This window comes from Microchirus variegatus (genome assembly GCF_963457635.1).
Source record: "Microchirus variegatus genome assembly, chromosome: 17".
In the NCBI taxonomy this organism is placed as follows: domain Eukaryota; kingdom Metazoa; phylum Chordata; class Actinopteri; order Pleuronectiformes; family Soleidae; genus Microchirus; species Microchirus variegatus.
This window is the reverse complement of record NC_139818.1, coordinates 23,967,010-23,992,775: the sequence shown is the minus strand read 5'-3', so window position 1 is coordinate 23,992,775 and position 25,766 is coordinate 23,967,010. Positions and strand designations below refer to the sequence as shown.

At 41.9% G+C, this 25,766-nt stretch overlaps 2 protein-coding genes across 2 annotated transcripts in view; both read right to left on the bottom strand.

Moving 5' to 3' along the window:
* shisa8b (shisa family member 8b) overlaps positions 1 to 11,877 on the bottom strand; it is a gene marked incomplete at both ends in the record, with an annotated part of 28,500 nt that extends 16,623 nt beyond the window's left edge. Inside the window, one exon of the mRNA XM_083903776.1 lies at positions 11,189 to 11,877. Coding sequence (XP_083759902.1) covers positions 11,189 to 11,877 — 689 coding nt within the window. The remainder of the gene's footprint in view (positions 1 to 11,188) is intronic.
* Positions 11,878 to 22,383: 10,506 nt separating this feature from the next.
* Positions 22,384 to 24,072, bottom strand: LOC310939108 (tripartite motif-containing protein 16-like; the record flags this gene model as incomplete). The annotated part of the gene is given in 2 exon segments (XM_083903775.1): positions 22,384 to 23,016; positions 23,020 to 24,072. Coding segments are annotated over 2 exon segments (1,686 nt in total).
* Between the last annotated feature and the right edge of the window lie 1,694 nt (positions 24,073 to 25,766).

Below are 25,766 nucleotides of genomic sequence, written 5' to 3'. Positions count from 1 at the left end.
TCCCTGCTGTATACATCTGTGTATATTTATATTTTATATTTATGTATAAATATTTCATTTTATTCACTTCATTATTTTCTCTTAGTTTCCCGTTTTATTTTATTTTCCTGGTGTATCTTATTTTTGGGGCATTGACTCCCAATATTTTTGAGTATTTACTATGAAAATCTATGAAGATATTTGAATTTAATGTAATTTAATGTAATTTAATGTAATTTAATTTAATTACAGTGTCTGTACTGGCACGAATAATCTCAATATTGCAATGTTTTGGTTCTATAGAAAACTATTTTTGAAAATGAAGCCATCTTAAATAAAAACACAATACATTTTTTATCATTAATATAATTATTTTCCCCACCTTATTCTTTCCTTAAAATAATAATACTAATAATAAAAAGACAAATATGCAGGTGGGTATAGATCTACTGTGTTTCCTGATGAAGGTCTAGTACTTACACACAGAAATGACACTTTCTATACGACAATAAAGGTTTGAGCTGCAATAATAAAACACAGCTGTTTTCTTTGTTTTGTTGTGTTCAAAGCGTGTGATTGTGTGTGTGTGTGTGTGTGTGTGTGTGTGTGTGTGTGTGTGTGTGTGTCCCTGACCTTTTCCCGAGGACACTGAATGTTCCGTTTCCCCCAAAAAACACAAACACCTGATGTATTTTTAACAGCAGCTGAAAATCACTTCTAATGAAAACTCCACGCTCTCCGGTCTCCAGACGTCGCTCTTCACGCCATTCATGTACGAAAACAAACAAACAAACAAACAAACAAACAAACAAACGTGTCAAAGTCACAGATAAAACTCCGTCACTGACAGAGTTCTAACCGCGCTGTTTTGCGTTGTTCTGCTTTTTTTTCCTGTCGTCTCAGAAACATCACTTTTCATCATTTTCCATCATTTTGGGGGCGTTGGAAACGACCTGAGACCTCGGCGTAAACAAAGCAAAGTTTCCTCAACTCTTTTGTAAACAAACTTGTAAACAAACTCTATCAGGAGGGTTTGTTTAAAGCGAATAAATCTGACATTTTCTACGTTTTTGTTGCTTTACGGAGAACCGCCATCTCACACCTGTGTGTCGACGGCGTTTAACGGCGTCAACGTAAACGCACATCGCGTTTCCACGACGACTGAGCGGAAAAAGCACATACGCAGTTACACAGGTACGCTAGTTATTTGTAGCGCTGCTCTTTTCCTTTAACAATCAGACCGCTCCAGTTCCACTGTAGCCGGGCTAACGGCGCTAAAGGAGCTAACGGAGCTAACTGGTAAACGGTGCCTGGACTGCGGTGGCACGCGGCACGCAAACATGACGTCGTTCACCGTTAACACACATTAACGCATGATGCGTTTCCATGACGACTGAGCGGAAAAAGACAAGCGTGACGTCATGTTTACGCGACTCCTGATTAATAAAACTAGTCTCTAAAGTAACGGTAAACTTTAAAAACAGAGGCACACATAGTCAGTACACAGGTACGCTAGTTATTTGTAGCGCTGCTCTTTTCCTTTAATAAACAGACCGCTCCAGTTCAACTGTAGGCTAACGCTAACGGCGCTAAAAGGAGCTAATGCAGCTAACTGAGCTAAGAGAGAGAGAGAGACTGTGTGTGTGTGTGTTTGAGAGTGAGAGAGAGACTGTGTGTGTGTCTGTGTGTGTGTGAGAGAGAGAGAGAGAGACTGCGTGTGTGTATGAGAGTGAGAGAGAGACTGTGTGTGTGTCTGTGTGAGAGAGAGAGACTGTGTGTGTGTGTGTGTGTGTGTGAGAGAGAGAGACTGTGTGTGTGTGAGAGTGAGAGAGAGAGACTGCGTGTATGTGTGAGAGTGAGAGAGAGACTGTGTGTGTGTCTGTGTGAGAGAGAGAGACTGTGTGTGTGTGTGTGAGAGAGAGAGACTGTGTGTGTGTGAGAGTGAGAGAGAGAGACTGTGTGTGTGTCTGTGTGTGTGTGAGAGAGAGAGACTGTGTGTGTGTGTGTGTGTGTGTGTGTGAGAGTGAGAGAGAGAGACTGTGTGTGTGTGTGTGTGTGTGTGTGAGAGTGAGAGAGAGAGACTGTGTGTGTGTGTGTGTGTGTGTGAGAGAGAGTGAGTGAGAGACTGTGTGTGTGTGTGTGTGAGAGAGAGTGAGAGAGAGACTGTGTGTGTGTGTGTGTGTGTGTGTGTGTGTGTGTGTGTGTGTGTGTGTGTGTGTGTGTGTGTGTGTGTGTGTGTGTGTGTGTGTGTGTGTGTGTGTGTGTGTGTGAGAGAGAGTGAGAGAGAGACTGTGTGTGTGTGTGAGTGAGAGTGAGAGAGAGACTGTGTGTGTGTGTGTGTGTGCGTGTGTGTGTGAGAGAGTGAGAGAGAGACTGTGTGTGTGTGTGTGTGTGGGTGAGAGTGAGAGAGAGACTGTGTGTGTGTGTGTGTGTTTGTGTGTGTGTGTGAGAGTGAGAGAGAGAGAGACTGTGTGTGTGTGTGTGTGTGTGTGTGTGTGTGTGTGTGTGTGTGTGTGTGTGTGTGTGTGTGTGTGTGTGTGTGTGTGTGTGTGTGTGTGTGTGTGCTTTAATTTGGTAGAAACGAGTGACAAAGAGAGTTAGAGGAAAATGTGGAGGAGTAAAAGTGAAGTAACTTTTCACTCGTCAACCAGTTGATGTGGACGAACACAGTAAACAGAACAGAGCCTTGAGTCAATGGCTGCTGACCCACATTTTAAATGTGTGTGTGTGTGTGTGTGTGTGTCTGTGTGTGTGTGTGTGTCCAGTGTCGCCCGGGTGAGAGGATGTTAAAGTCTGCAGCAGCTGGAGGCTGAAAACTGTCACATGTGACACAGAGAAAGCTGTCAACAACTAATCTGTCCTTCCACTGTGAGAGTAACCGAGGTGATGTGTGTGTGTGTGTGTGTGTGTGTGTGTGTGTGTGTGTGTGTGTGTGTGTGTGTGTGTGTGTGTCACGAGGTGACAGCGACAACTCGACAAAGCCCCCGCTGGATGTAATGGATGAAGGGGAAACTGAGGGAGTCGAGTAAGAGATGGAGGAACTTAAGACTAGTGTGTGTGTTTGTGTGAACTATTTATTTAGAACTTTGTGAGGTCTTCAGGGTTAAGACCTGGTTTTAGGGTGAGGTACTTAGTTAAGTGATGGTTAAGGTCAGGGTAAGGTTTGGGGTTCGGGTTAGACACTGACTGGTTAGGGTTACCGTTAGGGATAAGGCTTTGTTTTGTCTGTCTAGATGAATGGAAGTCAATGCAGTGTCCTCACAAGAATAGCTCTGTGTGTGTGTGTGTGTGTGTGAGGACATTTTGACTCGGTCCTCACTTTGTTTTCATTGAAATCACTTCCTTAGGTTGTAAACATGTTATACTGCTGTTTTTAACAGATTTCGCTACTCAATTTGGTACAAAAACCCGTTTTCCAGTCCTGGTGTTTCACACACTTTTTGCTCTGGGGCTCCACCTGCAGACATGTTATGGTACTGCACCCAGTGGTTCTTTAAAGATGTCGTTCACGATGGAGATAGTTGTAAATGTGTTGATTTATAAAGTGGAAACGTTGATCCTGTCAGCACTTTTACCTGGTCCTCAGTATGCAGCAAGTACAAGAATGTGTGTATGTGTGTGTGTGTACTTGTATTTCTATTAAGAACGATTTTCAAAAACTTTCAAGGGCCTTGAAGTCCCCCCCCCCCCCCCAAATTCACAAACTTTCAAGGATTCCAAGGACTCGCGGGAACCCTATCTATCAACTTCACTTCACTCTCTTGCACAAAATTCAAGCACTTTCAATGATCCATGTGTATTTTCAGCGCTACAGCGCCACACACAGGCCTGGCATATGTACTACACTGTTAAGAGTCATTTTGGGGACGGACTATTTTTTAAAAACGAACAAGAAAGATTGTTTATGTTTCGTCGCGTTTCCGTGTGATTTAAAATGTCCACAAGTGGGCGACGGTAGCTCCGTGGTAGAGCGTCATAGAAGTATTTGACCTTATTTACGGACAATTTTGCTGTTTTTAGCACATAAAAATACCCTTTTAACGCAAAATAAGTAAAGCAGTTTTTAGGGTCAAGTCCTCATGGAGACCTGGCATTTCTGAGGGACTACACTCTTAGAAATAAGGGTTTTGCATTCTGAGGACAAGTGAGGCCTTTTTAACCAACAAAGTGAGGTCATTTTTACAAAGTGAGGACATTTTGACCTGGTCCTCACTTTGTTGTCACTGAAATCACTTCCTTAGGTTGCAAACATGCTATACTGCTGTTTTTAACAGATTTAGCTCCTCAATTTGGTACAAAAACCCCGTTTTCCAAGCCCTGGTGTTTCACACACTTTTTGCTCTGGGGCTCCACCTGCAGACATGTTATGGTACTGCACCCAGTGGTTCTTTAAAGATGTCGTTCACGATGGAGATAGTTGTAAATGTGTTGATTTATAAAGTGGAAACGCTGATCCTGTCAGCACTTTTACCTGGTCCTCTGTATGCAGCAAGTACAAAAATGTGTGTGTGTGTGTGTGTGTGTGGGGGGGGGGGGGTGTGTGTGTGTGTGTGTCCTGTTATGTAATGAAGGACACTCGTCATTTAAAGGCTTTGACGGATCTGTCCTGATTGAGAGCAGACACATCAGCGATACTCAATACTGTGTGGTCGCACGCATGGACTGTCTCTGCACGCAACACATCAGATCACGAGTCCATTACACACACACACACACACACACACACACACACACACACACACACACACACACACACACACACACACACACACACACACACACACACACACACACACACACACACACACACACACAGTTTTTACGTCTAAATGAGGACACATCATATCTTAACCCTAAACCTTAACTAGTCCGTCAGAAATACCAGGTTTTTTTTGGTCTCCATAAGGACTTGACCCTAAAACTGCTTTACTTCTTTGGCTTTTGAGCATTAAAAGAGTATTTTTAGCGCTAAAAGGGTATTTTTTACACGTTAATAGGGTATTTTTACGCGTTAAAAACAGCGAAATTGTCTGTAAATAAGGTCAAATTCTTCTATAACGCTCGACCACTGAGCTACCGTCGCCCACTTGTGGATGTTTTAAATCACACGGAAACGGGATGAAATATAAACAATCTTTCTCGTTCGTTTTTTAAAAATCGTTTCAGGAAATCTTGACTCTTAACAGTGTAGTACATATGTCAGGCCTGTATGTGGCGCTGTAGCGCTGAAGATACACATGGATCATTTGAAAGCGCTTGAATTTTACGCAAACAAAGAAGTGAAGTTGATATTTTTGGGTTCTCGCTGGTCCTCGGAATCTTTGAAAGTTTGTGAATTTGGGGGAGAAAAAAACTTCAAGGTTCTTGAAAGTTTTTGAAAATGGTCCTAAATAGAATTGTGTCATTGAAAGTTCTTGAATTTTGTGCAAGAAAGTTGATATATAGTGCTTTGAAGTGACATTTTCCATATGTTCCACATGTATTTTTTTTAATCAATATATAACATTATGTGTATTTCACTCATTCATAGTATCTTGTTTTAGGTGATGATGCCGATCCATATATTATAACACACACACACACACACACACTCTAAATATAGTGTAGAAGCGCCTGTTGTTGTCGCGTTGTCATGGAAACCACGTGTCCAGACAAAAACCCCTTTGGATCAGATTCTCATTAACCCGATCAATTCCCCGCTTATATCCCTCTGTTTTTGTCAGATTATTGGATTATTTCACTGTTGACCTCTGGGGGGCGGGGGGGGGGGGGAGGGGGGGGTCACACACACACACACTGTATGACCAGACACGCACATACACTCTCACATGACTGCACACACACACACATACATGTACACATCACGTGACCTCGGCTTTGTCCCACGACCACTGTGGTGAACGCAACCGTGAAAAAACCGCTGCTATCATTCTTGTTGTTAATTGAACTATAAATCACGCGGAGTGTGTGTGTGTGTGTGGGGGGGTGTGTGTGTGTGTGTGTGTGTGTGTGTGTGTGTATCTGTATGAGTGTGTATCAGTACGAGTATATGAGTGTGTGTGTGCGTGTGTATATGAGTGTGTGTATCTATATGAGTGTGTGTGTGTGTGTGTGTGTGTGTGTGTGTGTGTGTGTGTGTGTGTGTGTGTGTGTGTGTGTGTATGTATCTATATGGGTGTGTGTGTGTATATGAGTGTGTGTATCTATATGAGTGTGTGTGTGTGTATATGTATCTATATGAGTGTGTGTGTATATGTATCTATATGAGGGTGTGTGTGTGTCTGTATGAGTGTGTATCTATCTGTATGTGTGTGCCTGCGTCTGCGTGAGGGTGTGTGTGTGTGCGTGTGTGTGTATCTGTATGAGTGTGTATCAGTACGAGTATATGAGTGTGTGTGCGTGTGTATATGAGTGTGTGTATCTATATGAGTGTGTGTGTGTGTGTTTGTATCTATATGGGTGTGTGTGTATATGAGTGTGTGTATCTATATGAGTGTTTGTGTGTGTGTGTGTGTGTGTGTGTATGTATCTATATGGGTGTGTGTGTATATGAGTGTGTGTATCTATATGAGTGTTCGTGTGTGTATATGTATCTATATGAGGGTGTGTGTGTGTGTTTGTATCTATATGGGTGTGTGTGTATATGAGTGTGTGTATCTATATGAGTGTTCGTGTGTGTATATGTATCTATATGAGGGTGTGTGTGTGTCTGTATGAGTGTGTATCTATCTGTATGTGTGTGCCTGCGTCTGCGTGAGGGTGTGTGTGTGTGTGTGTGTTTGCGTGTGTGTGTATCTGTATCTGCATGTGTGTGTGTGTGTGTGTGTGTGTGTATCTATCTGCACGTGTGTGTGTCTGCTTTAAATGTTCTTTTCTGTCTCAACATGAGGTTCTCACACTGGTGGGCGTGTCCCTAAATAGGGGGCGTGGTCTTAAAACAGCGAAGCCAAACGTAAAGCCATAATGAAACTTCTGTGTGTGTGTGTGTGTGTGTGTGTGTGTGTGTGTGTGTGTGTGTGTGTGTGTGTGTGTGTGTGATGGTGAAGGTCAGTGGTGTTTGTTAAAGCTGGTGTTCTCTGCAGTCAGAGCTCCTCATTAGACGTGACGTGAATGACCTAAGGTGGCGCTCTCGCTCTCTCTCTCTCTCTCGCCGTGTATTTTTTGGTCTGTTTGGCGGTGGGTTTGTGAACAGACTGTAAACCTGAAAGTGTGTGTTTGTGTGTGTGTGTGTGTGTGTGTGTGTGTTCACTTTTCTGCAAAGCCTAGGAAACCTTACATTGACATGGAATCACTTACAGACTGATTTGAAGAACTCAGAACTGACCATTTAGGTCGATTTCGCGTTTAACGGCGTCAACGTTAGCGCACGTCAAAGCATGACGCGTTTCCATGACGACTGACCGGGAAAAAAAAGAGGTGTGTGTGACGTCATGTTTATGTGTTGCCCCCGAGTCCAGGCACCGTTTACCAGTTAGCTCCGCTAGCTCCTTTTAGCGCCGTTAGCGCCCCTTAGTGGAAGAGCAGCGCTACAAATAACCAGCGTACCTGTGTACTGCGTATGTTTGCCTCTGTTTAACAATCAGGAGTCACGTAAACATGACGTCACGCGTGTCTTTTTCCGCTCAGCTTTCATGGAAACGCATCGTCGCACGTCAACGCGTGACACATTTCCACGACAACTGACCAGAAAAAGACGCGTGCGACGTCATGTTTACGTGCCGCGTGCCACCGCAGTCCAGGCACCGTTTGCCAGTTAGCTCCGTTAGCTCCGTTAGCTCCTTTAGTGCCGTTAGCGCAGCTACAGTGTTTATTAAACGAAAAGAGCAGCGCTACAAATAACATTTTCATTTTCAGTGTGTTCTGACGTAAGAATCGCGTTTTCTAGCTTTCAGAATCAAGATTTTGGTAAGCAACACTTTTTGACCAGCGGACGTTCACATACGAGGCTCCTATTGGACGACAGGGTTAGGGTTAGGGTTGGGATTACGACATGTCAAACATGTGCCATGACGTATGTTTGAGTACATTTTGAGTTCCAAAGCTATTTCCGAGTGTCAAAGTTGCACCTTTGGTGTAACATGATCCCACTCTGACTCCCACTTTTTATTTCATGCATCTTCACCTCGCTGGAGCAGAGTGAAACGAGGTCTTCTGCAGCGAGGATTTACGTCAGCGAGGGCTGAGACACAAACGAGCACCGCCGCAGACGCTAAAGCTGTAATCTGGCTGAAACTTTCTTTAATCTCCAGGAGGAGGAGCGCTAATCTTGTGGGAGTGAGGAGTGAGGAGTGAGGAGTGAGGTGCTACCCTGCAGGAAATATTAATCCTGTGTGTGTGTGTGTGTGTGTGTGTGTGTGTGTGTGTGTGTGTGTGTGTGTGAAATGAGGTCTGAGGTCACACAAACGTATTCAAATCACATCGCGTGAAGAAATCATAGAAAGTGAAGCAAACGTGAGGAGACGACGAGAGGATGGATCTGCTCCACTTGTCTCATCATTGGCTCTTTAGAGGAAAGAAGGGAGAGGATGACGACTGGACGATGAGGAGGAGGAGGAGGAGGAGGAGGAGGAGGAGGAGGAGGAGGAGGAGGAGGAGGAAGGAGACGTTAAGGACGTCACACACCAGATTCATAGAAGGAGACAAAGTCATAAAGAGTGAGGAGAAGCAGCTGGAGCCAGAGTTTGGGATGAGAAATGTGGAGATAAGAGCTCGTGCTGTTTGTGGTAATGATTTCCTGAGGTGAAGACGTCCGACCCTGTGTGTGTGTGTGTGTGTGTGTGTGTGTGTGTGTGTGTGTGTGTGTGTTCAACAGTAACACAATGAATACACACCTCTTCAGTGTTCAAAGGTGTGAGATATAAGGTGATTTGAAATGTGAGACTTTGTCAAACACCGACTCAAAACAACTGGAAAAAAAAGAATAGTTTGGTCAATAGTTTTGTTTTTTTGTTGTTGTTATTTTTTTTTTTGTTTATTTCAAATGTAAGTCATGCTTACAAGCAAAGCAAATGATACAAAAGGGGTGGAATATAGATATGTGTATATATACACGTGTGTGTGTATACATGTGTATATATACACATGTATAATGAATATATAATAAATATATATATAAAGAACAGAAAAGAAAAGAAAAAAACAGAAAAGGAGAAACAAAGAATCAGGCAGCAAAGGAATAAAAACAAAGAAAAAAAACAAAATTAGAAACATGATGAAAAAATAATGAACAAAAAGCAAAATAAAGGCATGGTGTACAAATATATATACTGTGTGTGTGTGTGTGTTGTGTACAAATACTGCGTTATAGAAGAGTTGGTATTATGGTCTGTATTTATATAGAGCTTTCACACTAACCTTTAACCCATTCACCTGCTTCAACATGGGGTTAAAGTGTCTTTGCTCAAGGACACATGAGAGCCAGGAATTGAACCTGCAACCTTCCAGTTGAAAGACAACTCAGCCTAACCACTGAGCCACCAACACATCCCCTATTAATGTTTTTACTTCTAAACATAAATACATCAGAAAACCACTTATAATACTCAAGTACAGTAAATATCATCTACTTTAAGTACTTTTCAGGTAAAATACTTGTACTTTTACTTAAGTACCCCTTTAAGGTACTTTAGTGATGGTAAAGGTTGTGTCTGTGAGTGAAGAATCTGTGTGTGATGAGAAACACCTGAACAGACTTGGTCATGTGACATTACTAGGAAGTTTAGCTATGCTAACTAGCACACATGCACGTGCACGTGCACGTACGACTAAACCTACACTATAAAAACACACTCAGTTAGAAAGTTGTAAATTCCAAGCTGCTCATTTTAGTGTTGTTGGTTTTTTTTTGGTGTCTTTTTTGCCTGAAGTCAGAATTTCCAACTTTCCAACGTTCCCACAATGCATCAGCAGACACGTGCATGCAAACACACACACACACACACACACACACACACACACACACACACACACACACACACACACACACACACACACACACACACACACACACACACACACACACACACACACACACACACACACACACACACACACACACACACACACACACACACACAGAGATGGATGCAAACACACAAACGATAATCCACCTTAATCTACTGTTTGAGAAACTATGCTAACATTCAGACGTCCACTCACAACACACACACACATGAAAACGAAGAAAATGGCTGACAGATGAATCACCCAATCAAGTGTTTTCCAAATTAAAAATGGCATTTAAATGTAAACAACGACGGCACTGAGAAGCTGACGCCAGTGAATCTCGTCTGTGATTGGACGGTCATTCCCGCCAAAGTCCCGAGGGGCTACCGTATATGCGCGCAAAGCCCTATTTCTTTACTTTCCTGGTATTCATCCATCCATCTTCTACCTTTTTATCCTCCACACGAGGGCCGCTAGCTAGCGGGAAGCTAACATAGAGCGGTAGGCGGGGTCACATTTTTCAGAAACTGTGTTTTGGAGTTGCGGTACTGAAACGTAGGCACGACAAATCCCGTCAGCGTTGACAGTTTCGGAAGAAAAAAAAAACAACCTTTTCAACGTTGACGCCTGCAACTTCGCGCCCTGGCGCTGCCCCCTAGAGGAAGTACTTTGCAACAACCGTTCCAACGCTGAATACTTGGTACGGTCGACTGAAAACACAAAGAAGCGTCCAGGAAAAAGTTTCCAAAGTGAATTCTACTGTTTGAAAAAAACAAAACAGTTGATGTAACGGTACACTCTTAGAAATGAAAGTGCTAAGTAGAACCATATAAGGTTCTTCGGCTTGTCCTCATAGGAGAACCCTTTTTATAAAGATTCCACCTGGAACCCATTTGGAGGGTTCCACCAAGAACCCTTTTAAAACCCTTTATTCAGGAAAGTGGGTTTTAAAGGGTTCTGTGGGTCAAAATGGTTCTTACTGGAACCATTAGTGTTACCAAGAACCCTTGGAGAAGCAAATGGTTCCAGGTAGAACCTCAGCCCTTGTAGAAGAACCCTTTTGGAACCCTTATTTCTAAGAGTGTATGAATGCTTCTTGTCTCCGCCCGGCCCTGCTCTGCTGCTGTATACACACAAACGCTCCCTCAGTCAGGTCTGAGGACGCGACAAACCAAAAAAATCTCATATTTTTTGTCAGCCATTTTCTTTTTTCCCCCGTGCACCCACACACCCACACCCACACCCACACACACACACGCCTCACCTGGAGTTGAGGTCGGCATGCCCCGCCCCCGCTCCTCCTCCTCCAGCTCCGCCTCCTCTGCCGCCACCGCCGCCGCCGCCGCCGCTCCCCCCTCGACTCTTCTCCAGGCCCAGTTTGGCGAAGATGCCGACCAGCACCATGATGGCCACCACGCCGCAGATGATGTAGACGACGAGGTGCGTGCGGTCGCGGTCCTGGTCGCCCTGGCCCTCGGTGACGGCGGCCACGGGTTTGCCCGTGTTGGCCCAGATGGGCGTGTCGTAGTTGGAGCAGATCCTCTGGTCCAGCCGCTGCTGCCGGAACTGGCAGCAGAAGCGGTAGAAGCAGGTGCCGCAGCAGTACAGGAACACGCCGGCGTTGCAGTTGAACGGCGGGTCCCACTGGCCCATCACGTCGTAGTAACCCTGGCAACGGGTTCCACCGACCGGCGGCGAGTCCTCGTCGTCGGCGTCGCCGCCGCTGGAGGGCGTGGACAGGCCCGTCTCCGGGGGCGTGTCCTGCGTCGTCGCGGCGTAGCCGGCGGTCGTCCGGTTGGCCGGCGCGGTCGGGGCCAGGAGCGCCGCGTCGCTGCTTTTGGCCGCGCTCGCGGTGACGGACGGGTCCTCGGTGAGGACGGGCTGCCGCGCGAGGACGGAAAGGAGGACGAGGACGACGGACAGGTGGTAGGGGGCGGGGTCAGAGGCCGCCATGATGCCCGGAGGGGGGGGGGGGGGGGAACTCGGCAGGCTTTCAAAACAGGAAGGAGAAACATTTGAAGAGCGTTAAAGACGGAACATTAAAGGCGCCATATGTAAGAATGTGGCCAAAAACAGTTACTACACTCAAATTCAAAACACCGAGGTCTTTTAGGTTTTCGTTTTCTGACGTAACTGGCAACCCGTGGTTGCTCGGCAGCTGAGACTCTACTGACTGCAATGATTGGTAGACGGCAGGTAGGTGGCGCCACGTGACGCCAAAACATGATTTCAAAACATAAACATGATTTGCAGTCTGCAAAATATTTTTTTTTTAATGCAAATATTTTGTCTGTACTGTTGTTGTTGGTGAGTTCAGTTTGTTATATGAACATTATTCCTGAGTCTCTGTGACATATTAGGAGGATTTTATCATTTATTACGTAATGCACCTTTAACGTTAACAACGGGGGCAACCCACGGACAAGTGGACAGGGAACTGGAGGGTTGCCAGTTCAAGTCCCTGCACCAGGGATTAAGGGGATTAATAAAAAAGACACAGAACCACAAAAACTGTCTTTTTAAACTTTTTAAACTACATTTCCCACAATGCATTGTGGATTGCGTTACCTGCAAAGTGACGGCATCACCATCACGGACCGGGTTACATCTATAATGCATCATATTTGTAACTTGAATAAGTAATAAATACAGAAAGTTATTTAGCAATATGTTACGTAGTACTTTATTTAGCATTATATTTGGTTACATTTGGTTACATTTATTCTCTATGACAGTTACATCTTGGCCCTTTAAGGGTAACAATTATGCTGATGTGACCCTCAGTGTTTGACAGTCCTGACCTAGAACGTGGAAGTTTAATCGGTTAAAAACATAGTTAATTTTCTTGTATTTTAGCCTAAAATTTCAATGACTTTTTGTCCATTTCGGGTGATTTATCGTCACATTTAAGGGAAAATTCAAACACATTTGTATTTAATCTCATATTCGCTCGACTGACGTAGCAGATCCATTTCCTCTTAGACGTTAATACTGATATGAAACGATCAAAATTGTCATCACACGACACAATAACGGCTACAAAAACTAGCACGTGTTAGCCTGAATGTTTAGACTGTGATGATGAGCCATTGATTTTTTTTACATACTTATAGAATCGATGGTGAAAAGAGGGCAGAGGATGTTTGAAACAGGTCAGTCAGAAAACACAGTCGCTCATTTTAGTATTTAGATTAAATGTTTATAACGTCGTCTACGTTGTCAGAGTTTGGAAAGAGAATTTTGAAAACTCACCTTGTTTGCAGCTCGGTCACAGTCGAGCCTCCTCGATGATTTCTCGGCAAAGTTCAACAAAAAAAATAAATTAAAAAAATCCCCCGTCTCTCCGTCTCTCTCTAGAGAAATCCACAAACTTTACTCAGGAGCATCTTCATCATCCTCCATCATCATCATCATCATCATCATCATCATCATCATCATCGTCCTCGACCTGAGGATTCAGATAAAACACAGAAACAGAGACTTTATCTCTTTATCCTCCTCCTCTTCTTCACTGCTGACACATGTGAGTCCAGAGCGGTTCAGGACTGTCAGGATGTTCTCCGTGCTCTGCGAGTGTGTGTGTGTTTGAGTGTGTGTGTGTGTGTGTGTGTGTGTGTGTGTGTGAGGGAGAGAGAGAGAGAGAGAGAGAGAGAGAGAGGCTGAGCTGCTGCAACAGTTCAGGAACCAAATGTGATCTTCTCCTTTGTTTACCTCTCCTCACTTCACTGCCAGATACAGAGAGAGAGAGAGAGAGTGTGTGTGTGTGTGTGTGTGTGTGTGTGTGTGTGTGTGTGTGTGTGTGCATGTGTGCGTGTGTGTGTGTGTGTGTGTATCCAGCTGCATCTCCCATCATCCCCCACAGGAGGAAAAAGCCTGGAAGAAAAGAGGAAAGAGGCGAGAGAGAGAGAGAGAGAGAGGAGGGAAAACTGAAATATGGACTGAAACTGAGTGATGAATCAGTTTTTTAAGTCTTCTCTCTGTGGACATCTGTCCTCATAACTGTCTTTATTATATATATATGTATGTATATGTATATATATATATATATATATGTATATATATGTGTGTGTGTGTGTACATGTCTAACCTGGCACTTTGTCGTTTCCACACCTAATAGTCTCCGCTAGACTCGGTCCGAGTTTGCCGTCACACTTTCGCACTTTCGAAGAAGCATTCCCCCTCCCTGCCTGAGGGGGCGCCGCTGCAGCCGCAAGAATGACTAAAGAGGAGAAGACGAGACAAACAACAAAAGAAAGAAAGAAAACTCGTTTTATGTGAACGTAGGACACGTACGACGCGCTAGTGCTGGGCTCATGGCGCGTTTCCCGCGACGACTGAGAGGAAGAAGACATCCGGAGTCCTGGCACCGTTTAGCAGTTAGCGCCGTTAGCTGCGAAGCTACGAAAAAAAGAGCAGCGCTACAAATAACCAGCGTATCAGTGTACTGCGTAAAGTTAAGCGTTACTTTACAGACTCATTATAACGACCGGGAGTCACGCAAACGTAAGCGTCACGCGCATCTTTTTCCACTTAGGCGTTTATGTCGCGATGTACCCACAATGCCCTGCGTTGTTGCTGTCGTCTGCTTCCTGTATTCGGGTCAGTTGAAGCGAAACGCAGAGACCTACGTCGCTTTTAGGGGGCGGAGCAGAGTTCGGTTGCACGTTCACATCCTCCCCTCAAACGAAAGCCGGAGTTTCCGAGAAAACAAACTAGGGTTCGATTAAGACGGACCAGCGTGAATTCACCCTTAATTGTGATGGTTAAGGTTAAGGTAAGAGGTTTTAGGGAATGTTTTATGTCGGATTTGCAACGGGTCTCCATTTTCCTCTAATGAATTTCACATCATGTTTTGCTGAAGAAGAAGAGATTAAAAAAAATAGTGAAAAAAAAGCTAATTCTCCTTCATAATAAGCTATTTTCCCAGGGTAGACGCCCTCTAGTGGCTATTCAATGCATTCTTATTTCCTGGTCGGCTTCATCCGACGAAGTTTAATAAAGTGCGTGAAGTGTGGTCATAGGTTAACGTGAGGCTTGCGCTTCACTAACTAGTTAACAGGTTAACTTACGATGAGTCCGTTCCGACACAAAGTCCTGACAGAAACAGCTGAAAAACCCGAGTGTGAGACGTGTTTGAGCGAAGAGATGGAGGCCGGTCAACATCTGCTCATCATCTACTTATCATCCCTTCATCCTCACACACACACACACACACACACACACACACACACACACACACACTCCCCCCCCCACCTCAGAGCCTCTCATCATCCCCTCATCTCCCACTTTTCCATCCCTTTCTTCTCTCGTCTCTTCTCCACCCTCCCTTCTCGCCTTGGGCATAGATAGCACACTTGTTTGCAAATGTGTGTGTGTCGTGCGCGCGTGTGTGTGTGTGTGTGTGTGTGTGTGTGTGTGTGTGCACCTATACTGTACGTGTGTGCGCGTGTTTGTTTGCATCAAAAAAGCCTCAGCAGTCATCAGGGTCCAACTCCAGCTTTGCATCTTCTTTTGTTTGATTCCCTTTCACTTGTGCCTGTGAAGATGCCAGAAACACACACACACACACACACACACACACACACACACACACACACACACACACACACACACACACACACACACACACACACACACACACACACGAATGTACAGCTATCTTAGTGAGGACACTCATAGATATCACATCAAGTTATAATTATTAATATTCCTGCACGTCTTTGTTTCATTTTTGCGTATATTTATCGTTCCATGTCAAAACAAAGGCTTTTATTTTGAAATCATGTTAAAAAAATCATCATTAAAGTCTTAACCTTTAACCTTAACTCTAACCCTTTTCTGGTGTGAGAACATGTGGACCAGTTAACTTACACTAACCCTTAACCATAACAACTACTACTACTGTCCTAATCCTAATCCTGACCCTTAACCTTAATCTAACTTCAAAACACGTCTCCACGAGACTTGGAGACGAAAAAAGTCCCCGTAATGTGACTGTAAACAGATGTAGGTCCTCACGACATAAGGAAAAGCACACACACACACACACACATTCTTGTACTTGCTGCATACTGAGGACCGGGTTGCTGACAAAGTGAGGACCAGCATTTTCCACTTCATAAATCAACACAATAACAAATATCTACTTCATGAATGACAAAGAACTACTGGTTGCAGTACCATAAAATGTCTGTCGGTGGAGCCCAAGAGCAAGATGGGCTGGAAAACTTTTTTTTTTGGTCCAAAATTTGACATAAACGTCATACTATACTATATAATAATAATAATGCATTATGTCGTCCAGAATTTAAAAAAAAAAATTGACCCAAAACTTTTGGTCCAAAATTTGAAAAACTGTCATACTATACTATGTCGACCAAATTTTGAAACAAATATGTTGGTCCAAAATTTGACCAAAAAGTCATACTAAACTATGTCATCCAAAGTTAAATTTATTTTTTGAAAAATTGAGTATAGCATGCTAGCAAACTTTTTTCAAAAAAAAAAAAATTTGGACCCAAATTTGTGGTCCAAAATTTGACCCAAAATTTGTTGTCCAAAATTTTACCCAAAATTTTCTGTCCAAAATTTGACAAAAACTTCATACTATACTGTCATCTAAAAAAAAAATTGAAACAAACAATTTGAAAAAAAATGTGAAAAAAAATTTTTTTTAAAAAGAAAAGAAATTTTTTTTAGAAAATCTTTTTTGAAAAAAAATTATTGAAAAACTTTTTTGAAAAAAAAAATGTAAGAAAACTTTTTTGAAAAAAAAAATGTAAGAACTTTTTTGAAAAAAAAAGTGAAAAATGTTTTTGAAAAAAAAAAAAAAAAAAGTTGAAAAAATCTTGACAACATTTTTTGGTCCAAAATTTGTGATTTCAACGAAAACAAAGTGAGGACCGACCAAAATGTCCTCACTCCGTAAAAATGATCCCCCTATGTTGGTTAAAAACCCTCACTGGTCCTCAGTATGCCGCAAATACAAGAACACACACACACACACACACACACACACACACACACACACACACTAGCTCCGTCCCTCATAGTAAATTAAGCACATTTTACTGGAATTATAAGCCAGATTGACAGAGACTTGACTTTTTTTGTTTTGTTTTTGCTTTTCCGCTAATCGCCTCTGCCCAGAATCCCCTCCTTTATGTCCCGTCATTCTGGAGGAAAACTCGACGCTTCCTCCACTTCCCTCTGATTTACTCTGTGTGTGTGTGTGTGTGTGTGTGTGTGTGTGTGTGTGTGCGTTGGATATCTAAAGAGAGAGAGAGAGAGAGAGAGAGAGAGAAAGTGTAATAGAGAGAATGAAAAGAAGAGAGAGTGAATGTAGGGCAGTGGGGAGGAGACTGACAGCAGAGAGAAAGAGAGAAAGAAAGTTGGAGATGGAGAGATGGAGGAGTGAAGGAGGAGGAGGAGGAGAAGTGATTGGCTGAGGACCAAAGATGAGAGAGAGAGGAGAGAGGAAGAAGGAGGAGGAGGAGGAAGACGTGATGAACAGGATGGAGGAAGGAAGTAACAGATGATATGTATTTATTTACTTTATTTAAGCTTCACCGATGGATGACCTTTGACCTTTTGTGACGTGTGTGTGTTACATATGGACGATTATCGATCCGTGCAGAAAGGTCACACAAACACACCAGGGAACCATGAGTGCGATCAGATTTCATAGCATTTAGTTTAATTTAGTTTCCATGTGATGATGTAATAAAGTGACACTAAGTAAGTCACTAAATGTTTAATTCATATACAGGAAATCACAGTTTTAAAGAAAAAAGCCCGCTTAACCCTTTCACTACCACGGGGATCACCGGTGACACCACGACGTAGTAGTGTGTATTTCAAATTACCGTAATTCCTCGATACTATGTGCAATTTTTATTTTTTTTCGAACTGCCCCTGAAGGCCGTGAAAAAAATACTAAAACTATTATTTACAAGATTTGTATTTAATTACACAGAATATACCTCTGAAATAGTGCTGTCAAATGTTGACGGCGTCGACGTTAGCGCACACAGAAATTACAGTTGCACGTCAAAGCACAAAATGCGGTTATTACGGTTATTTTGAGACGCAAACTCAAAACAAATGTTATTTTCAATATGTTTTTAACGCTGTTCAAATTGACATGTAACACGCAAAATCCGGCGTTAACGTACAACTATGGTCTTTTTTTTCCCTTCATTTTAAGTTGTTAATAGAGTATTTAGCAGTAGTAGAAAATGCCAAATATTGAAAGTTATTCTGGAAAAATGGACAAAAAGCAGGATTATTTTGTATATTCTAAACTAAAGGTGTTAAAGGCTCAACAATCCTGTTTAATCCCAGGTTTAAACAGGTTTATTCTTGACTTAATAAAAGCGGTGTTTTTTTATTTTTATAAATCAGTATTTCTATAATTGATATTGATAGAAAATGTTTCATATCTCAAAGTTTTCTAATCAATACTCGGAGACAACGTGGTTTAAAAGACAGAGGAAATTTGACTTTTCAGTGGACGTGTCTCACATACTGACGCGCGCTAACGTGCTAATTATAAATAGACACCGTTTGAATGCTAATGTTCCTTGTGTGTGTGCGCGTGTGTGTGTGCGTGTGTGTGTGTGTGTGTGTGTGTGTGTGATCAGAGGAAAAACCCCTTAATGAGTTGATCCACCAGAGGCTTTGATGCTGATCAGCTCAAGGGATCCTGGGAAATATAACATATAAAAAGGGGGTATTTCGAGATGACCTTTGACCTTTTCGCAGATAAAGTCGTGCCGCAGAATTTAAAGGTCCAGTGTGTGTGGGAAAAAAATGTCATCATCAGTGTAGTTTTCATTTTGGCTAAAATTAAAAGTCATTTCTAGTCGTTATACTTTGAGCGCGAATGAGCCGCCATTTTGGATCAACTATGCTAGTACAGTAGCCCACAATGGAAGTCAGTGACATTTAGGAGCTTTTTATTGGCAGAAATTAAATATACACGACACACCCATAACCATGTTTGTTAAAGTGAATTATTGCTTCTTTTTAGTAATAAGTATGAAAGAAACTGAGGATTTAATTAACGTAAATGAATATTGACACACTGTACACACACACACACACACACACACACACACACACACACACACACACACACACACACACACACACACACACACATTCTTGTACTTGCTGCATACTGAGGACTGGGTTGCTGACAAAGTGAGGACCAGCATTTCCACTTTATAAATCAACACAATTACAAATATCTACTTCATGAATGACATCGACAAAGAACTACTGGTTGCAGTACCACGAAATGTCTGCAGGTGGAGCCCCAGAGCAAAAAGGGCTGGAAAACTTCTTCGATTTTTTTTTTTTTTTTTGGTCCAAAATTTGACAAAAACGTCATACAATACTATGTCGTCCAAAATTTGAAAAAATCTTAGACAAAAATTTTTGCTCCAAATCTTGACAAAAACGTCATACAATACTATGTCGTCCAAAATTTGAAAAAAAATGGACAGAAAATTTTGCTCCAAAATTTGACAAAAACATCATACTATACTATATCGTCCAAAATTTGAAAAAAAAATTGACAAAAAAAATTGGGTTCAAAATTTGACAAAAATGTCATACTATACTATATGACGTCCAATTTTTTTAAAAATCTTTGACAAAAAAATTTAGCTACAGAATTTGACAAAAACGTCAAACTATAATGTGGTCCAAAATTTTAAAAAAAATTGACAAATATTTTTGTTCCAAAATTTGACAAAAACGTCATACTATACTATATCGTCCAAAATTTGAAAAAAATCTCTGACAAAAAAAATTTGACCCAAAATTTTTGGTTCAAAATTTGACAAAAACGTCATACTATACTATGTCGTCCAAAATATAATTTTTTTTTTGACAAATTGAGTATAGCATGTTATAGCAACCAAAGGAAGTGATTTCAATGAAAACAAAGTGAGGACCGGCCAAAATGACCTCACTTTGTTGGTTAAAAACCCTCACTGGTCCTCAGTATGCTGCAAGTACAAGAACACACACACACACACACTGTCTGAGACGACTCTAAGGTCAGCTCCTGCGGGACAAACAGACTGACCGCACACTGACCACACAACAGGAAGCTGATCGATCACAAACATCAGTGTATTGATCTCTGCGTACAGACCATAATGTCAGGCGTTGACATCATGACAGAAGCTCCACATTCACAGTAAAAACCACAACAATTTACCAAGAGTAAACTTCATGAAACCCTTATGTATAATCTTTGTGAGGACATTTGAACGACTTGTTTAAACATGGTTAAAGTGAATGTCCTCGCTAAGCACGCTGTACAAGAACGTGTGTGTGTGTGTGTTACAGTGCAGTGAGGAAGAAAAACAAATAATTAAACAAATTATTAATTCAAATGAATATAAATGTAGAGTTGAGGCGACCTTGTGACCTTTCCCATCATTCCTGCTGTTTGTTATTTACTTCTATATATAATAATGTTATATAATCTGCTGCCGTAAATGTACGACTTTAAGAGTGTGTAACAAAGGGAACTGTTGTCACTGTTCATGTTGTAATGTCGTAATGTTACGACTTTATTCTCCAAATGTTACGACTTTATTCTGGTAATGTTACGACTTTATTCTCTCTTATGTTACAAATTTATTCTCGCAATGTTACGACTTTATTCTCATAATGTTACGACTTTATTCTCTTAATGTTACGACTTTATTCTCGCAATGTTACGACTTTATTCTCACAATGTTACAACTTTATTCTTATAATGTTACGACTTTATTCTCGCAATGTTACGACTTTATTCTGGCAATGTTACTCTCGCAATGTTACGACTTTATTCTGGCAATGTTACTCTCGCAATGTTACGACTTTATTCTCGCAATGTTACGACTTTATTCTGGCAATGTTACGACTTTATTCTCGCAATGTTACGACTTTATTCTGGCAATGTTACTCTCGCAATGTTACGACTTTATTCTGGCAATGTTACGACTTTATTCTCGCAATGTTACGACTTTATTCTCGCAATGTTACGACTTTATTCTGGCAATGTTACTCTCGTAATGTTACGACTTTATTCTCTCTTATGTTACGAATTTATTCTCGCAATGTTACGACTTTATTCTCATAATGTTACGACTTTATTCTGGCAATGTTACGACTTTATTCTCGTAATGTTACGACTTTATTCTCGCAATGTTACGACTTTATTCTCGCAATGTTACGACTTTATTCTGGCAATGTTACGACTTTATTCTCACAATGTTACAACTTTATTCTCGCAATGTTACGACTTTATTCTCCTAATGTTACGACTTTATTTTCGTAATGTTACGACTTTGTTCTTGTAGACCTAATGTTACGACTTTATTCTCGTAATGTTACGACTTTATTCTCGCAATGTTACGACTTTATTCTCGCAATTTTACGACTTTATTCTCGTAATGTTATGACTTTATTCTCAAAATATTATGACTTTATTCAGGTAATGTTACGACTTTATTCTTATAATGTTACGACTTTATTCTCGCAATGTTACAACTTTATTCTCGCAATGTTACGACTTTATTCTTATAATGTTACGACTTTATTCTCGCAATGTTACGACTTTATTCTGGCAATGTTACGACTTTATTCTCGTAATGTTACGACTTTATTCTCGCAATGTTACGACTTTATTCTCGCAATGTTACGACTTTATTCTCGCAATTTTACGACTTTATTCTCGCAATGTTACGACTTTATTCTGGCAATTTTACAACTTTATTCTCGCAATGTTACGACTTTATTTTCGTAATGTTACGACTTTGTTCTTGTAGACCTAATGTTACGACTTTATTCTCGCAATGTTACGACTTTATTCTGGCAATTTTACAACTTTATTCTCGCAATGTTACGACTTTATTCTCGTAATGTTACGACTTTATTCTCGCAATTTTACGACTTTATTCTCGCAATGTTACGACTTTATTCTCGCAATTTTACGACTTTATTCTCGCAATGTTACGACTTTATTCTGGCAATGTTACAACTTTATTCTGGCAATTTTACAACTTTATTCTCGCAATGTTACGACTTTATTTTCGTAATGTTACGACTTTGTTCTTGTAGACCTAATGTTACGACTTTATTCTCGCAATGTTACGACTTTATTCTGGCAATTTTGCAACTTTATTCTCGCAATGTTACGACTTTATTCTCGTAATGTTACGACTTTGTTCTTGTAGACCTAATGTTACGACTTTATTCTCGCAATTTTACGACTTTATTCTCGTAATGTTACGACTTTATTCTCGCAATTTTACGACTTTATTCTCGTAATGTTATGACTTTATTCTCAAAATATTATGACTTTATTCAGGTAATGTTACGACTTTATTCTCGTAACTTTCCCCGCCCCAATTACTTTTTTCTCTTAGTCTGGCGCTAATACTCCGCCGTACGGGATCAAGAGACTCGGGGAAGTTCACAGAACTCAGCTGTGTTTCCAAGTGCTAAAGGATAAAGCCAAACTCCAGCGTAAAGAGGCTGAGAAAACGTGGTGTGGACTCTGTGGAGCAGAGTCATGGTGTCAGAGATTCTGTAGAAGGACAGAAGACCTGCTCTGTGGTCCAGGTAAACTCCCACTCTGGAGGCCAAAGTGTGTGAGGCGTTGGTCCAGATGCCGTTGTGAACAAACCTACAATTGTTTGGTCTACAAACTAAAGCCCAAGATTTGTTATCGAGTCCAAAAAAACATTCCGAGTCTCTCCCTGATCTGCGGATGTTCTTGTACGTCACTGCTACATCAACTCCTGTTCCTCTCCACTCCACCTCCCAATAACAACGTCCACTCAGACTCTCTTTACTCAGGACCTGATAGCGATCAGTGAATCTGTCTGTGTGATCAGGATAAGACTGATCTTTATTCATGAATGTCACTTTTCTGTTTCCCTCAGATAAAAACAGACGTTTTTGAGCTGTGTTTGGATCCAGTTTGATTTCCTGTGAATATCTGAGGAACTCGTTTCTGGTCTTTGGTCCTGGTTCTGTCAGTGAAACATCTGCTCCAGCCACAGCCGGTGAGATGTTTGTCCACGTCTAGGTCAGGACGTCCTTCAGTTGTCCTCTGAGCTTCACCACAGCTGCTGTCACGTCCTCAAAGTGTCTCAGAGGACGGACGTTGATGGTGGACGAGTGTGTAGATGGACTGAGTGCTGACAGTGAGCCGTAGTTGAGGAGAAACTGGTTGTGGTCGTGTGTGAGTGAGAGCTGCTTCAGTTCAGCTTCTCTCTTCTTCAGCTCAGTCTTCTCCTGCTCAAGCTTCTTCTCGACGTCTTTGACTCGACTCACCTCGGTCTCCAGCTTTGATCTGATCTGCTGCTTCACCTCAGAGCTCCTCATCTGCAGGAGACTCATCAACTCGGTGAAGTTCTTGGCACTGTCCTTCATGGCTTTATCAGCAGAGAGAATGAGAGCCTCCACCTGCTGTTGAAGCACCTTCACGTCTCTGTCTATGTCCTGGACTCTCTGCTGGACTTCTTCTTGACTCAGATCCAGTTGTCTCTGCTTCTGCTTCCTCTCTGCTGCAGCTGAGACTGTGTCGTGGTCTTTGTGTTGGTCCACAGAGCAGAGATAACAGATACACTGATGATCAGTGCGGCAGAACAAGTCCATCGTCTTACCGTGACGTGGGCAGATGTTCTCCTGGAGGTTCTTGGAGGGCTCCACCAGCTTGTGTTTCTTTAATGCAGGTGACTGATAATGAAGCTGGAGATGTTCCTCACAGTACGAGACCAAACAATCCAAACAGGACTTTTCAGCTTTCAGTTTCCTGCCAGTGCAGACATCACAGGCCACATCTTCAGCTCCAGCATAGCAGTGATGAGCAGGAGCAGCGTGGAGTCCAGTCTTCTTCAGCTCCTCCACTAACTCTGCTAACATGACGTTCTTTAACAGTTTAGGCCTCGGTGTGAAGGCCTCTCTACACTGAGGGCAGCTGTAGATCCTCTTCACGTCCTCTGTGTCCCAGTGGTCTTTAATACAGTTCATACAGAAGCTGTGTCCACAGTTCAGAGTCACAGGATCCTTCAGAAGATCCAAACAGATGGAACAAGAGAAGCTTTCTCTGTGCAGCTGAACTCCTGCCTGCGCCATCACTGCGACCGTCTGTGACTTTGATTTCCTGGAAACTGGTCTGAGGTCTGATCTCGACAACATGTGACGCAACAGTGGGCGGAGCCTGTCAGCTCTGGCTCTTCTCCACCTGTCGGCTCCTCCTCCCACTGTCAAAGTTGCAGGTGTGAGGGGGCGGGAACCAGGAAATGTGAGAGCAGTGTGGAGCAGGCGGAGCCACGCCCACTCTGACATGGAGTGACACTCCCTGTGTGTGTGTGTGTGTGTGTGTGTGTGTGTGTGTGTGTGTGTCAACACTTTTGTAGAAACACAGTTGGAATGAAAAGTACATTCTCAAATTACATTTCACGTCTGTGTAATCTCATATAAACGTGCGAGCGTGTGTGTGCGTGCGTGCGAGCGTGCGTGCGTGCAAGCGAGCGAGCGTGTGTGCGTGCGAGCGTGTGTGCACGTGCGTGCGTGCATGCGTGCGAGCGTGCTCCGTCCCCTCTGGACCTCCCTGTCAGTGATGACCTTTACCAAATCAAAGGAGATGCAAATATCCAGCTTCATTTGGGCCCATTACCACACACAGACACACACACACACACACACACACATTCTTGTACTTGCTGCATACTGAGGACCAGCATTTCCACTTTATAAATCAACACAATTACAAATATCTACTTCATGAATGACATCTACAAAGAACTACTGGTTGCAGTACCATAAAATGTCTGCAGGTGGAGCCCCAGAGCAAAAAGGGCTGGAAAACTTTTTCTATTTTATTTTATTTTTTAAACTTTTGGTCCAACATTTTACAAAAACGTCATACTATACTAGGTCGACCAAAATTTAAAAAAGAATTTGACAAAAAAAATTTGGTCCAAAATTTGACAAAAACGTCATACTATACTATGTCTTCCAAAATTTGAAATTTATTTTTTACCCAAAATTAAAAAAAAAAATGTTGACCCAAAATTTGAACAAAAATGTTGACCTAAATTTTGAAAAAAAATTTGACCCAAAATTTGAAAAAAAAATTGGGTCCAAAATTTTAAATTAAATGTTGACCAAAATTTGAAAAAAAAATTTGACACAAAATTTGAAAAAAAAATGTTGACCCGAATTTGAAAAAAAAAATTTGGTCCAAAATTTGAAAAAAAAAAATTGGTCCAAAATTTGAAAAAAAAAATTTGGTCCAAAATTTGAAAAAAAAAATTTGGTCCAAAATTTGAAAAAAAAAAATTGGTCCAAAATTTGAGAAAAAGTTGTCCAAAATTAAAATTTTTGACAAATTGAGTATAGCATGTTATAGCAACCTAAGGAAGTGATTTCAATGAAAACAAAGTGAGAACCGACCAACATGTCCTCACTCTGTAAAAATGACCTCACTTTGTTGGTTAAAAACCCTCACTGGTCCTCAGTATGCTGCAAGTACAAGAACACACACACACACGCACAGACACACACACGCACACACACACACACACAAGTGGACGTCCAGTGAGAATAGCTGTCAGTCTTCCGTCTGCCTTTGATTAGCAATTTGAAGGTTTTCGGCCTCGACTCCTCAACAGATACAAATCAGTGGTGACGCCACGTCCATCATCTCTACTGAGGATTGTAATGATCTCATCACACACACACACACTAACACACACACACACACACACTTCCTAAAAAAGGTGCTACATTTAGAAATGTAAATCCCGTTTTGTATGATATATTTA